The 13,678-nt window shown below is 35.1% G+C and overlaps 1 protein-coding gene across 1 annotated transcript in view; it reads left to right on the forward strand.

Moving 5' to 3' along the window:
- The window catches only part of CADPS2 (calcium dependent secretion activator 2), a 323,439-nt gene that overhangs the window by 250,788 nt on the left and 58,973 nt on the right, over positions 1-13,678 (forward strand). The window contains exons 17-18 of the mRNA XM_037389390.1: positions 5,313-5,416; positions 9,057-9,213. Of these exons, the coding sequence (XP_037245287.1) occupies positions 5,313-5,416; positions 9,057-9,213 (261 nt within the window). The remainder of the gene's footprint in view (positions 1-5,312; positions 5,417-9,056; positions 9,214-13,678) is intronic.

Consider the following 13,678-nt stretch of genomic DNA (forward strand, 5'->3'; position numbering starts at 1 on the left):
TAGTTTATTGATGTTTGCACTGCTTTTGATACAAGTCTAGAAGCAATCTTGCTGATTTCACATGTTAAAAAGTCCAAATAAATGGTCCCTACTGGAGAAGAGTTGTCTCCATACCGCTCAAATTACGATGTGTCTGTATTATCAAATTATATTATGGTCTGCTTTACTGCAGGGCTTCCCTGTCATCCCCTCTGCATCAACAGGAGTTCACTTTCAGGCCCTTGTTTGGAGTGAATCAGTCAGATGCCTTGGCAAGAGAGCTGGTGTAGAATAAAGAATAGCTCATTTAGGCTCCATGCACTACAAATGGATTTGGAAATAAGTACATAAGATTTAGGTCCCTCTGCAGAATATCCAAACAGGTAATATTCCTTCAGAAACTCCGAAACTTGCTCAGGCCACACACTGCTATGCATGCAGCATGCTCCGGAAGGAGTTTGGTAGCCAACAGTCGCTGTGTTGTCTTCCCTCCTGTGGGTCTAATTCTGGCAGATGCACAGAAACAAATTAGTTGATGGTCAGACACCTCCATTAGTAGATGTCTTGCACTTTCTGCAAGCTTAATGCTGGTAGCATTAATGTTAAGTAGCACAACAGCCGAGCACTGCCAGCACCCAGAGCAACGGTGCTGATGGAAAGTAAAACAAATGCCAATTGTCTTACATGAAGGATCAAAATGCAAACTGGCTGTCGTGTTGCAGTTTGGCATGAAGCTGGGCCAAATCCTAAGTTGCAACATCATCACCGAAGTCTCCAGCCATGCCTAGCTGTCTAGATATGAAGGTTCCTGTAAGCCCACCAGGGCTGTGAACTGGGGGTCTCTCAGCATACCTGCCTTCTTCCCAGTATACCTGCCAGTGGTCTGTGGGAGAGACCCTCTGGTCTGGAGACACCTTGGCTTTCCTGAGTGTTTTGCTCTGGATTGTTTGAAGAAAAGGAAGAAGGATGAAACACGGACAGGGAAAACCAGTAAGGCATATATGCTGTGCCATCATGGGGGAGACTGGCAGGCCAGAGACAGGTACCTCCTAGCTGCACTGTACTCACACCCGAGGAGGAGAATCACCTCTTTAGATTCCTGTGCTCAGCAAATGCCAATGAGAAATTAAACACACAGGTTTAAGGGCTTACATGCTGGGGAGAAAAAGAGGTGAATTGTACATTTGTCTTCAGGGATAAACTCTGTTCTGGAAAGCAAGCTTAAGGTAGGTTTTAAACATGCTGCTGTTAGGTTTTAGACATCCTGATGGGCTCAAGAAAGGAGGAATGGGGAGAAGTTCTCTGACCTGTGTGACACAGGAGGTCAGACTGGATGATCTGGCACTGACAGTCCCTTATGGCCCTAGGCTCCATCAGTCCATGAAGCAGTCACCTTTTCATTTTAGTAGCATCTTACTCAGTTAACTTAGCTCATTTCACAATATTTTCTTGGTACCTGTGTGACTCACTGATAATGTATACTTGAGAAAGCATCCATTATTTGCAAAGGCTGGCTTGCTATTTCATTTCAGCAGAATGTGAAGCTGAAAACAGATGATTGATGGCTTTTTCTGTTTATTTTCTAAAAAGATGTCAAGCAGCATATTTACTGACTCAACTCCTGCTGCAGCTTGTTAGTTTGAGCAGTGTAAACACATCTTAACAACCCTTAGTAATTGTGGGGGGAAAGGCATCGTGAATGTAATGAAAACTGACAGCACTGATTTCCATTCCTGTAATTTTTTTACACTTACAAAGACAAGCACAATATTTTGCTCAGATGTTTTGGAGATTCTAAAACTCCCAGATAACAGTTTATTGGTGCTCATATTTCAAATACGCTACTTGTTTGGTAAAAAAATACTTCAATATTTAGCTCTTTATCTCTCAGATTGCTTTTTAGCCCCTTGTTTATGCACACAATGTAAATGGTAGTTATCCATAACACATATTTGCTAGATTTTGGAAAGTGAAGGGCCCTTAGTTACAGAGAAAAAAGACTAGCTGATGTGGTAACTTACAGATTGAAGAGGAAGCTTTAGATAAAGCCCAAGGGAAATGTAGGGAAGCATGTACCATCCAAGTAAAATTGCTTGTATTGATTTATTCTGTGATTAAGTAAATAACAACAAAATTACAGATTTGTTAAGAGTGAGTGCAATTCTCTGCCACCTTTTCTTATCAGTAAATCTTACAGGAAAATAATGATTTTTAAAATGCTGTCAAAAACTATGAAGCATCAAGAGCAATTTGCATGTTTTTAGCAAGTAATAAATAGTTTCAGAGTAAATAAAAGAAAATAACATGGGGAATTTCATGCAAACTTGAAACTGGAATTCATTGAGCCTAATCTGTCCCATACTTTTAGTCATTCCTGCCATGAAACATTATTCAGAAACTTGCCATACTCACCTCAAAGGGAAATTTACTGTTTTCATCCTCTTTTTCCTCCTAAACACACTAATCCTATTGAAAAAAATGCTGAACATTAGTCCCATAATGACTGAAATCCTTGCAATTTCTGGCTTAAACAATTTAACATGACTAATTTATTTTTATGCCCACATCATCCCTGATCATAAGTAGGTCTTCTTCCCAAGTGTTCCCACTGTGGCAACACTGTATTCCCACACTGTCTGTGCGAGAACACTTCTGAGCCCCTCTTTCATCCTTCATTTTATTAGGCTTATTGAACCTTATAAACAAACATGCCAAAAAAACAGACTCTCCATTCAGTGCCATTTCTGAATGAAATTCAGAATTCTTATCCTTTCAGTGCCATTTCTGATCAAAGTTCTTCACTTCAACACAGATGACCAGAACTGTATTTTCTCAGTGCCTTGCCCCGTAGAATTAATACTTCCCTGAGATCTTGTTTCTCGCCACTGTGAAGGTTCAGGATAATCTCACAGTTAGCTAGTAAAGCTATGGTCTTTCTCACGCTCCCCCTACTATCTGTTCAGTAACCATTTTTAGGCTACCTTGAGCTTATTCCAGGTGTGGAATAAGCAGACTTACTCCAATGCAAAAAAGAAACACCAGATTCAAGATAATTATTAGAATTACTTTCTTACTAATTTAGAGGAGCCCCTCTAGGATTTAATTTTTTAATAATTTAGAGCTTATTTAATTTCATTAGGAATTAATGCAAGTATGAATGCAGTTATTTTGTTTACTTGGTTAGTGGTAAGGTCTATGAAGAACAGGCTAAATTTGTAATAAAGTGAGTTTACGCTGAAATCACATATGCCAGTCATACTCTGTATTAATATCACTGCTTTCTTCCTAAAACTCATTAACATTAATGATACTGATAGTGGTATATCAGCTGTATGAATGGTACTTGCTGTGTGTTCACAGAGGGGAAGACACTGACCGCTCGAGGGAACAGCAATTTCAGTCCAGGATATGCAGAGAAACCACTGTTCAAGTGTGAATCCAGTAGTAGTTTTTAGACTATAATCTAAATAATAGGGGCTGGACCAATCCTTTCTAATCTCACTTGACATAATACATTACTATAGTTGTGGTTATATTAATATAATTGTTCTACAGTATCAAATTTGCAAATTCAGTACAGCATTAATAACTGTGATCTTGACATTGTGAATGTAGTTTTGTGTCCTGGTGTGTGTTTTGTGCTTGGTCCGTGTTTATGCAGTAACTCTTGAGTTAAATTGTGATTTTGAAAAACATATTATTTCAACATGTCTGCTTATGTGGTCTATTTTAATAAGATCTCAAATGTTCTTGTAGATCCTTCAGTAATTTGCCTGCTTTGGTCTTTGCATGAAAACAATGTGGTTTTGTAGTCACCTTTAAGTAAATATTTTCTGGAGGTTCTAATCCAATGTTTCTTCAAAAATTGCATCAAGGCTATGTATTTCATCTAGGAGCTTTGCATCAGTATGTTAGTGCTAAGAACTGGACAAGGTCACCTGCCTTTAAGAAAAGTTGTATTGATTTGCCAGAAATATTAAGTGTTAAAAATATTTAGTGCATGCAGTTTGATATTCTTACTGACACAAGGAGATTATGTAAGTTTTTTAATTAATCTGCTAATGTTCTGTGTCGTGGTGAATGCATAATGTGGGAAAGAAATGTCAGCAGAATTTTCTGCATATGAAGATGTGTATTCATGGAATCTGCTACTTATTTGATACACAAACATGAACATGCACAGAAAATGAGAAAATAGGATTCCTGAGACCCTCACTCACCTTGTGTATCAGCTTCATAAGTCCTCTGCAAACCTGCTTAATGTGACCATATTTTATATATGATTATATTGTATAACATCATTTCCATCGCGTGGTTTACTCTTGGGGACAAGAGCCTTGTTAAGGAAACAAGCTCAGATAGCTAATACTGAAGTTATTCCTAATGATACAAATTATGTGGTTGGACAGATCACTTTTACTGATTAAAATATGATTGTAAAAAAGTTAGTTGGTATCTTCCTGTATCTCCCATGGCTCTTTCTGGGAACTAGTCCTATGAATTTTTTTCAGTTGCAAACTAAACTTGAGTTTAATTGCCCTGTAAGAATTTTAGTTACATTTGGTTTACCTTTGTTGTTTGCTTTCTTTTTGAAGTCTACCTTGTAGAATGAGTGATCTTCATGTCATTTGTAACTTTTGCATTTGTCCTTGTTTTCTTTTATGAGGAGTTTTTCATGGGCTTGTGTCAATTCTGTTACAACTACTTGATTTTATAGTGCTACGTTTCACTATGGTACTGAAAAGAATTCAGATTCATTCTCATTGCTGAACAGCAGGCAGAAAATCAGTTATTTGAATAATTAATTATTTGCATAATTATTGTTTTGTATTTTGCTTATTCTTAAATACACCTAAAATGTAGTGTCTTATTTAGATGAAACATTTGGAATTTTTGATTGCTGTAAAATGCATGAATCTTGCTGATGACAGTAATGAGTCATCTAGTGAGAACGGCACTGTACTGATGGTACAATAACAAAAAAGGTCTCTACTGTCTGCTGTCTTTGTATATCTGACCTTGAAGAGAATTCAAACTTGCTTGTTGCAGAAGTTGAGCATCTAATATATTGATGCACCTGTTAGTTCTCACATATGAAATCAGATGATGTATATAATGATGAGTGATTCTTTTGTGAATTAATTTTTTTTTCCAGTGATCTGGACATGCAGCTGCATTTACTTGTTTTAAATGATTGTTCTTAACGTGAGAATTGCTTATACCTCAGAAAATTGTAACTTTGCACCATTCCCATTCCTTTCTGACATTTTCTCTTACTGTTGAATCTTCTTTGTAACTAAAGCAATTTTGGTTTGCATTTTATTTTCATATAGAGACCATGAACCAAGCAACACCTGCTAGAAAACTGGAAGAGGTTCTTCACCTTGCAGAACTCTGTATCGAAGTATTGCAGCAAAATGAAGAACACCATTCAGAGGTGAGGCCGTAACTGCATTTGCTGTACAGAATTGTTTGTTCCTAGATTTTTTATCCCCTGATGTGAAGCAAGTCTGTCAAGAAACATTTTAGCTTTACTTTCTGACATATGTTTAAGGCAGTTCGCATTTACAGAGGAATAAGAGACTTGAAGCTTATGAAAAGTGAAGTGTAATAAAACTCTACTTGAATTCGCTTGAATGATCTGTAGGTTTAGAAATGAAAATTAAAGAGCATAAAAAAGAGAAAGCATCTTTGTGCTGGAGGTGGTGAAATGGTATGGAAAAGATTCATAGCCTCATACAGTTGTTCCTGCCAACTTTTCACCTCTCATCCAAAATAGAATGAAAATATAACTGAATGCTAGTTTTCATCATGCTGTATAGATTTTGATTTTAACATAAATATAATGATGGGTATAATATCATGTTCACATTACTCTTCTGTTGATTGGAAAAGTACTGCTTTTAAAATTGTGCTTTTTAAAATGGCATTATAAGATAGAAAAAAATAGAACAATTTCATGTTTCTTACTCTCAAGCCTTTTGCTTCATGGTACAGAAACCATAATATTTAGAATATTTAGAATTATAGCACCTTTTACACTCGAGGAATTACAAAAATAAGCTTGACCAGGTACACACAATTGTATATATTATTAACATTTTTTTTCTAAGGTTCAGGAAATTGTTTTTTAAATGCTCTCAAAAAACTCAGTAAATACTTTTGGGGAAAATATGCAAAAGGATAAACATGATTTAGTAGATATAGTTATAAATATGATCATTCAAAACATCTGGTTTTATATCACACTATGGAATCTAGTTTTTAGCTTACATCTGTCATGTGTGAACTTGTTATAGATGTTTTATCTTATACTGAAGAAACAGCTGTTTCGATGATTTGAAATTAATTCCCTGGAGGTCCTGTTCTACACTACTGTTGCCACTGTGTTACTCTGTAATGATCGCTTAATAAAATGTATATATTGTTGTCTTTGTCATTTGAGGACCTGCATTACTTTAAGAATATTAGACTTCTGTGGAAAACAACACAGAAAAAAATAGACCAAACGATATATGTATGATTAAACATATCTGTTCAAAGATTATGTTCCATACTACTTATTTGCAGTCAGAGATGTGATATTTTTCAGAAGGGTAAATATATTGGATGTGCCTTTGGAAAAATTAATTCATCAAAAGTTTTCAATCTTATCTAAGACAACTTGAAAAGAATAAAGATAATTTTAAGATTATTTTCCCCGTCATGAATGTAATAAATGTTCAATTTTACTGAAATGTACAGAGCATGCAGAATTTCAATATTAAAATACATCTTTGAACAAGACCATGAAATTATACATTCCCTTCTCAAAACTGAAGATTAAGCATGGTGACTTCATGTCATAATGTTAACTAGATGTTCAGTGTTTGATGCTGTAGTTGATTGAAAGGATCAGTAATCTCTAAAGTAGTACATCACATTTTTTTAATACTAGATTTATTTTATTTTTTTTAATTCATAACACTTCCAAATTTCTGGGATTCCCAAAGGGAAGAGAGGTATGTGATTCCTGATGAACTAAGCATTATTTTTCAGCATTTATAGCATGTGACTGTTCATTGACTGGGTAGCATACATTGTTCTGATGTTTTCTGGTGTATTGCCATATTTGTGTGTCTTTCTAGAGTCTTAAAAACTTCAGTCTTCCTTTAATCCAGTCAATGTTTTTGTTCTCTTAGAATGTATGTCAACATTGCTAATTGCCTTTAGCCTGTTGTCATATTATTCATAATGACTGAACAGCTATCTTAGCTCTACTATTTGTTTTTCTATTCTTCCTTACTGCCAAAGCAATGATGGGTAGTTCTTCAGAGGAATTTCTGTCTGGGTTCAAAGAATCATTTGCAAAGGGGAAGAAGATGTAAAGAAGATGGAAAGTGCTGGTTTTCTGGTTTTGGTTTTGCTTCATTTTGAGGTTTTGGCAATATTTTCTGAAAAGAGATTAGCTCGTCTAAAAGGGACACCTGCCAATGCCTGTATAGATTTCTTCTTTATTTTTCTGCATTTCGTTAATTTCTAGGGTAAGGAGTCTAGCGAGCTTCCATTTAGACAGGATTTACTATTGAGAAACTTCTTCCAGTTTGAGGAAAAAGACTCCATTTCAAGCTTTTGCCAAAATTCTTGAAGCCTCATCTGTCCTTTCACCATAATGCCGATCAGCATCCTTCAGTCCTGATACTGCAACACACAGAGTACTTTTCAGTAATAACAGCTGATGCTCAGCAGTTCTTTAAAACCTCTTGCCAGTTCATCTTTTCTCCACTTGCCCCATGTCCAAAACAATTACAGAGAGTCATCAGAAAGTCCAGGATGCAGAAGTATATATATCTGTAGAGCACTTTTCAGAAGTTGTCTTTTATTTGATGCCTTTCAGGCCCGAGTACATAATTCTACGTTACCTAGGACCTGCGTTTCAGAAATGCAAGTGAGAATTTCTGTGGCTTCATTTGAAGTTGTGGGGCTTCAGCACATGTATAGATCAAGCTACATATGTTCCATGCTGGTAACTCAGAAATATTAAAAATTAGATATTCAAAATGAGGGGGCATAAGTTTGAAAGCAAAGACATTTCCTTATCTAGTATGTGGAGGTATTTCTCACTGTCAGGTATTTTCATGAACTCTGAGCAAAACACTCTCAGCAGTACGTGACATTCATCCTATTTCATAAACTCACTTCACCTTCATCTCTTTAACTCCAGGATCATACAGCTCCCTCTGATCCAATACTCACCTTTCAATACTGACCTTTCAAATCCTAGGCCTGAGTGACAGTGAAAAGGTACAAGAGTTACAGGTGAAGCAGTTTGTAATACGGATCTGCCTCTACTTGCTGACACTATTTTGCACAGATTTCTTCACTTCTTTTAAGCTAGGATTACCTAAGAATCTAAATTTTTACCAAAGGAAACAGCGTATTCCAACATGTTATGTTACTGAAAATTAATGTAGACATTAGCAAATTTCTGAAGATGTGTTTATAGCATTATTGGAATGAAAACTGGATGCTTTCCCTAGGAGAAGCCAGCATCTTTAAGGATATAACAGGAATTAACAAGTGCTCTGCATCTATTCAAAAACCCCTTAGACTTCAAGGATTAAAATTCCACACTAAAATCATCCCTTCTGATTAACAAGTGAGTGCAAAATGTATTCACAAGAATTAATTTGAAAAAATAAATTAATCTGATTACTTATAGCCTTAGATTTGAATGAAAGCAAAAGAAGCATATACAGTAATTTTTTTCAAGGATGAGGCTTTCATTCTTTTCTTTGCTCTCTGGCAGAAAGAGTTGCAGGATTTTATGATCTTTTTTCTCTTTTTTTTCTTTTTTTTTTTTTGTGTTACATGTTTGTTCTACCATTCTACCATCTTCCCCAGCCTAATCTATTTGATTTCTCACATTTTTGATGCATTTTTTGTAAATTATTTTCACATTTTTCACTTGGGCTGCTCATCCTCCCCAAATGAGATCGGACATGAAGTGACATATCCAAATGTATTTTGCCATAGACATAACCCATCTCTTTGCTTTATGAATTATGTTTAGTAATTCCATTTTTTCATGTTTGCAGGCATTTGCTTGGTGGCCAGAATTATTGGCGGAGCATGCAGAGAAGTTTTTGTCTCTGTATTCTGTTGATATGGATTCAGTACTCGAGGCACAGCCGCAGGACTCCTGGGACAGCTTCCCACTTTTCCAACTGCTGAATAATGCCCTCAGAAATGATAGTAAGATCTTAAGTTTTTTACTTACTGTGTGCATAAGATTTTTCAACATGCCCACACCTTAGAAATGTGTTTCTAAATAATATAATTCTCAAAATAAAAGTGGCAGTGCCTGTGTTTATATGTATCCCAGTGCTCCATTTCTTTTAAGTGGAGAAGTTTCCTTCTATGCTTGCACCATTTCAGTCCTAAATCTGGCAATCTCTTAATCATTCAGTATTCATAAATTGCTCAGTTTTAAATAAATTACGTATGAGCAGCATATGTATTTGATATGTCATATTTGATCTATTCTACTTAAATAAAATTGTAGTTAATATTTCCTTCTAAGCTTTCATGTAAACTACTTTTTGGACTAGTTATGTCTATAAAGGTGTTGTAGGCTTAGCATGAAAGGAGTAAGATACACACAACAAATCAGAATGTTATTTTCACTTGGTGTATTCCTGTAGCATTATTTGAGTTGGAGACCAGAATTAGAGATAGCTGTGTTTATCTTGCTTTTATTTTTCTTTCAAGAAGGATTAATTTATTTTTTTTAATACTAGTTAAGTGATGTCCTAGGCGTGTTTTATGTGAAAGTGATTTTAATAATGGAATTAAAGAAATAATCAATGAAACCAAAGAAGATTAATCAGATGTTAATTTAAAAACATTGAATTCCACCTAATATTTTAAGACACTGTAAAGAAAAAAATTACATTGGTGCTATGTTTTATACATTTATTCATATTCTACTTTTAAAAAAATGAGAAAATTATCTAGCTTTTTAAAATTATTTTAGAGATCCAAATGCTGTTTTTATTGAATGATGTAAATTATTCCAAATTTTGATTTTTTTATTATAAATATGAGAAATAATTTTTAACTCTTTCTGGAAAATGAATTTAATTTCTGTGGAAGTTCAACAGATTTTAAGGATTTTAGCTCTGTATATGGAAACTGCTTGACTGAAAGAATGAAAAATAGTATTCAAGAGCTTTTCTCCAAGGTTACACATATTGCAACCTATATTTATCACTGTATTATTTTTAACCTTAGGTGCCAAATATTTATTGAAATATATGGGTCATCTCAGTATAGTACCTGTTGGCCATAGCACCATGTCATGAAACGGAGCAACTAGCAAATGTCCAATTCACTGTAACATGATGGATGAGGAAAGTTCCTGGAGGGAAAGGGGCAAATGTACAGGGCCACTAAACTAAAGCTTAATCTTAAACAGTATTGCTAAAAGTCACTGTTACCGTAACATTGGATGTGATCTAGAACAGAGTGAAAGAACATTAACATCCAGCCTTAGAGGTCTCTTTTCATTAATTCTGTTTTCATACCCTGACCTTTAGCAATACACGAAATGACATATTCCTGGTGATTCCTTTTTTCACGTTATTCTAGTGAAAGAAAATGTATCTGTTAGTGTTTCCCTTAGTTTGTTTCTAAGGTATCCACGAATGTTTCATCTGAATCCTTTGTTGAACAAACTGCAGCTGCAGAGGCATATTAAAATTGCCATGCTGGTGGTAATTAAAGCTCAGTTTAGAAGGCTGCTTAAAAGGGTGTAGGAATTGTTCAACCTTGGTGCACACCTCATAGGAGTTAGATTCCTTCCAGGTGGATTCCACATTACTTTAAGTGGGTGTCTGATCACCTAAAATCCAGATTAAAAATGTGAGACCTATATTGAGGTGTCTTTCCTACCATCTTACATTTTTAGTTTAGGAAGGACATCTCTAGTTCTGATGTTATGTGGGCTTGAAATGATTATTTGGTTTCTGAAAGCTGTGGAGGTATTTTACTTCATTCTTACGAGAAGGATTTGTGGCAGCAGTTTTAACTACATTATTGTGGCATTTGTGTTTCTTTGAGCTTTGGTTCCAACCTGATAGAAGTGATGGAAACAAAAAAGGGTTGTCCTCACGTGCAAAGAGGTTGCTGGTAGGCTACTGATTTTTCTTTCTTTAAAAGATTAAATGGATAATAATGCTAAATGATTAAAACAGCCTTAGGAAAGAAATATTATGAAAACTTTCATGTCAAAGCAATTATTAGAAAGATTGTAAAACCTTAACTGAAAGATACAAAACGATGCTGTATGAAGTGTCACACCTGAATACCAATTTCAGTAATTCCCTAATGGTAATAGATACAGTAAATGACAGTTTCTGGCAAATGACAGCCATCTGGAAAATTACACACCTCTTTTTTCCCAGAACTATTGGAAAGCAACCGTGGAAATTAGTCACCTTTTAATCGGTGGGTATGTTAGCAAGTAGCAAGTGACCATTCTACCAAGAACTGATTCCCAAGTGGAACATACCTCAGTGCTTATTCTTTAATTAACAGCCTTTTCACCTTGCAAGTGCATTAAAGCCATTAGAAAGAGCTCCCCATGCTTATATAATCAATTGTAGTCTTCCAAATTGAAATAAAGAATTCTGGCTTTACCCTAAGTGAAAACCTTTTCCTGAAAACTATCACCTTCATAAAGCTAGATTTAGGAAAAAAAAAAACCTAAAAAGGGAAAAACGGGAATGTGGTCTCACAAGGATAAAAAGGCTAGTGTTAATAATTAACAAGGAGAGTGAAGTGGAGTAAATTAGCCATAATAGAGCCCACAGTGACTGTCAAAGTCACCTCTCATTATCAAAAAACTCATTAGGAAATGAAGAGGTGGAAATCCCACTGGGTTATTCTCACTTTCTGGCTATCTCAGAGATTACTTTTCAGATTTCTTTCAAATGAAGAACTGTTAGGTCACCATATTGCATATTAGGTTAATCTTCAGTGAAATTTGGAGGACTGACACCTGCGTGTTATTCTATCTCAAGAGCTTTAAATGAGCTCTGAATCTTTGATGCAGGAGTCAGTTTTCACATAAACCTGACATAAGCAAACTCCTAACAATAAAGAAGTGATCTAACATTTACAGCATTAAAGAAAATTTAGATGTAAGACTATTTTTATAACTATGTCACTAAAATATATTAGAAAGACTGTGAGATAATGAAAATGCATAATCTTTGCTACTCAAATAATATCAAATGTATTGTTTTACATAGTGTACAAAACCTTTTACAAGATTCAAGCCAAATGCTTCAAAGCCAATATTCATTTAACAATGAGAAAAAAATGCATTTTCCAATACAGCATATTAACTTTTCATGAACTAAAAGGGTGGGGACAAGGGGGAGTCCTGTCTGAAGTTTCATATTTCCATTATAGACTCTATTTTGACTCAGTTTAAGTGTCTCCATTTTTCTCTGACCTTATTCCACAACAACTAAGAGTTCATTAATTAGTTCATCAGTGATTGCTTTCCTGTTAAGTGTAACTGAAGAAGTACTTTAAAAAATGGATGGAGGAGTATGATCTTCCTATCCTATAAAATATTTCAACTTTTCTGACAAAAGCTAACAAATAACAAAAAGTGATTTAAAAAAAGACAGTTACTGTGGAGATGAGTAACAGATTGCAAATAAATTTGTAGTGATTTTTAAAATTTAAAGGTTTGAATAAAATATTGTACCCGCTTTTACAGTATATATTTTAATGATCCCTGAAGTGTCTATTGTTCATACACAATTGTGGCTGAATGTGTAAAGCTTTGCAGATTGTACAGTGATAACAGTGCCAAATACCACTCTATGTTAGAGAGATTATTTTTTCCAGAATTGGATATTTGTAGAGGGAAGAAGAACATGGTTGTCCCAGGATTGTGTCTTTATTTTCTGTAATGACGATGTTACATTTTTTTCACCAAGCCTATAAATTATATTATGAAGGGGCCTGCTCTAGAGGGCAATTTACGTTCTGCAGTTCGTTAATTATTCATATTTATCAGGGGTTTAGTGCCTCAAGACAGATACGTATTAATTCTTCATTTAAGATGGTGTCAAAGATACCTTTTAGTGGCATATCCCAACTGAAGTGTCTATATATTTGGCTTATTTCAGAGGGGTTTTGATCATATATTTGATATTCTGCTCCTTTCCTTGCCAAGTTTTATTTCCAAGCGTCACTTACTGACACCATGTATTGTGCTGTCACTCAGAATAATTGCATTATTGCATTGGCTTGAATCAGTCAAAACTAGGAGTTTCATAAAGGTGACTCATAATCTTTGTTTTCCATCAAGTATTACTTGTGGAATGTTTGTGTACCTGCTCTAACTCAACCATGATACACTTGTAGACAGTCTGATGAAGCTGATTTAGGAAAACCAGCATGCTGAGTGTTAGCCTCTTGAAAGCCATTGCCATTATCATAACTATTGATTTCAAGTAGGAATTCTCTGATATGTTTTTTCCACCATTGCTGTTGCTAGTATTTGAGTGGCAAACACCACCAAGACAGCATCATCTTCCTGCTTTGTTACAGCCTGTGTACCACTTTTGTACTAAAAATTATGTATAACGTCATAGCCCCTATCTTAAACTACAATGGTGTAGATACAAAACAATTTGGG

The sequence above is a fragment of the Falco rusticolus genome, chromosome 5, assembly GCF_015220075.1.
Source record: "Falco rusticolus isolate bFalRus1 chromosome 5, bFalRus1.pri, whole genome shotgun sequence".
NCBI lineage: Eukaryota > Metazoa > Chordata > Aves > Falconiformes > Falconidae > Falco > Falco rusticolus.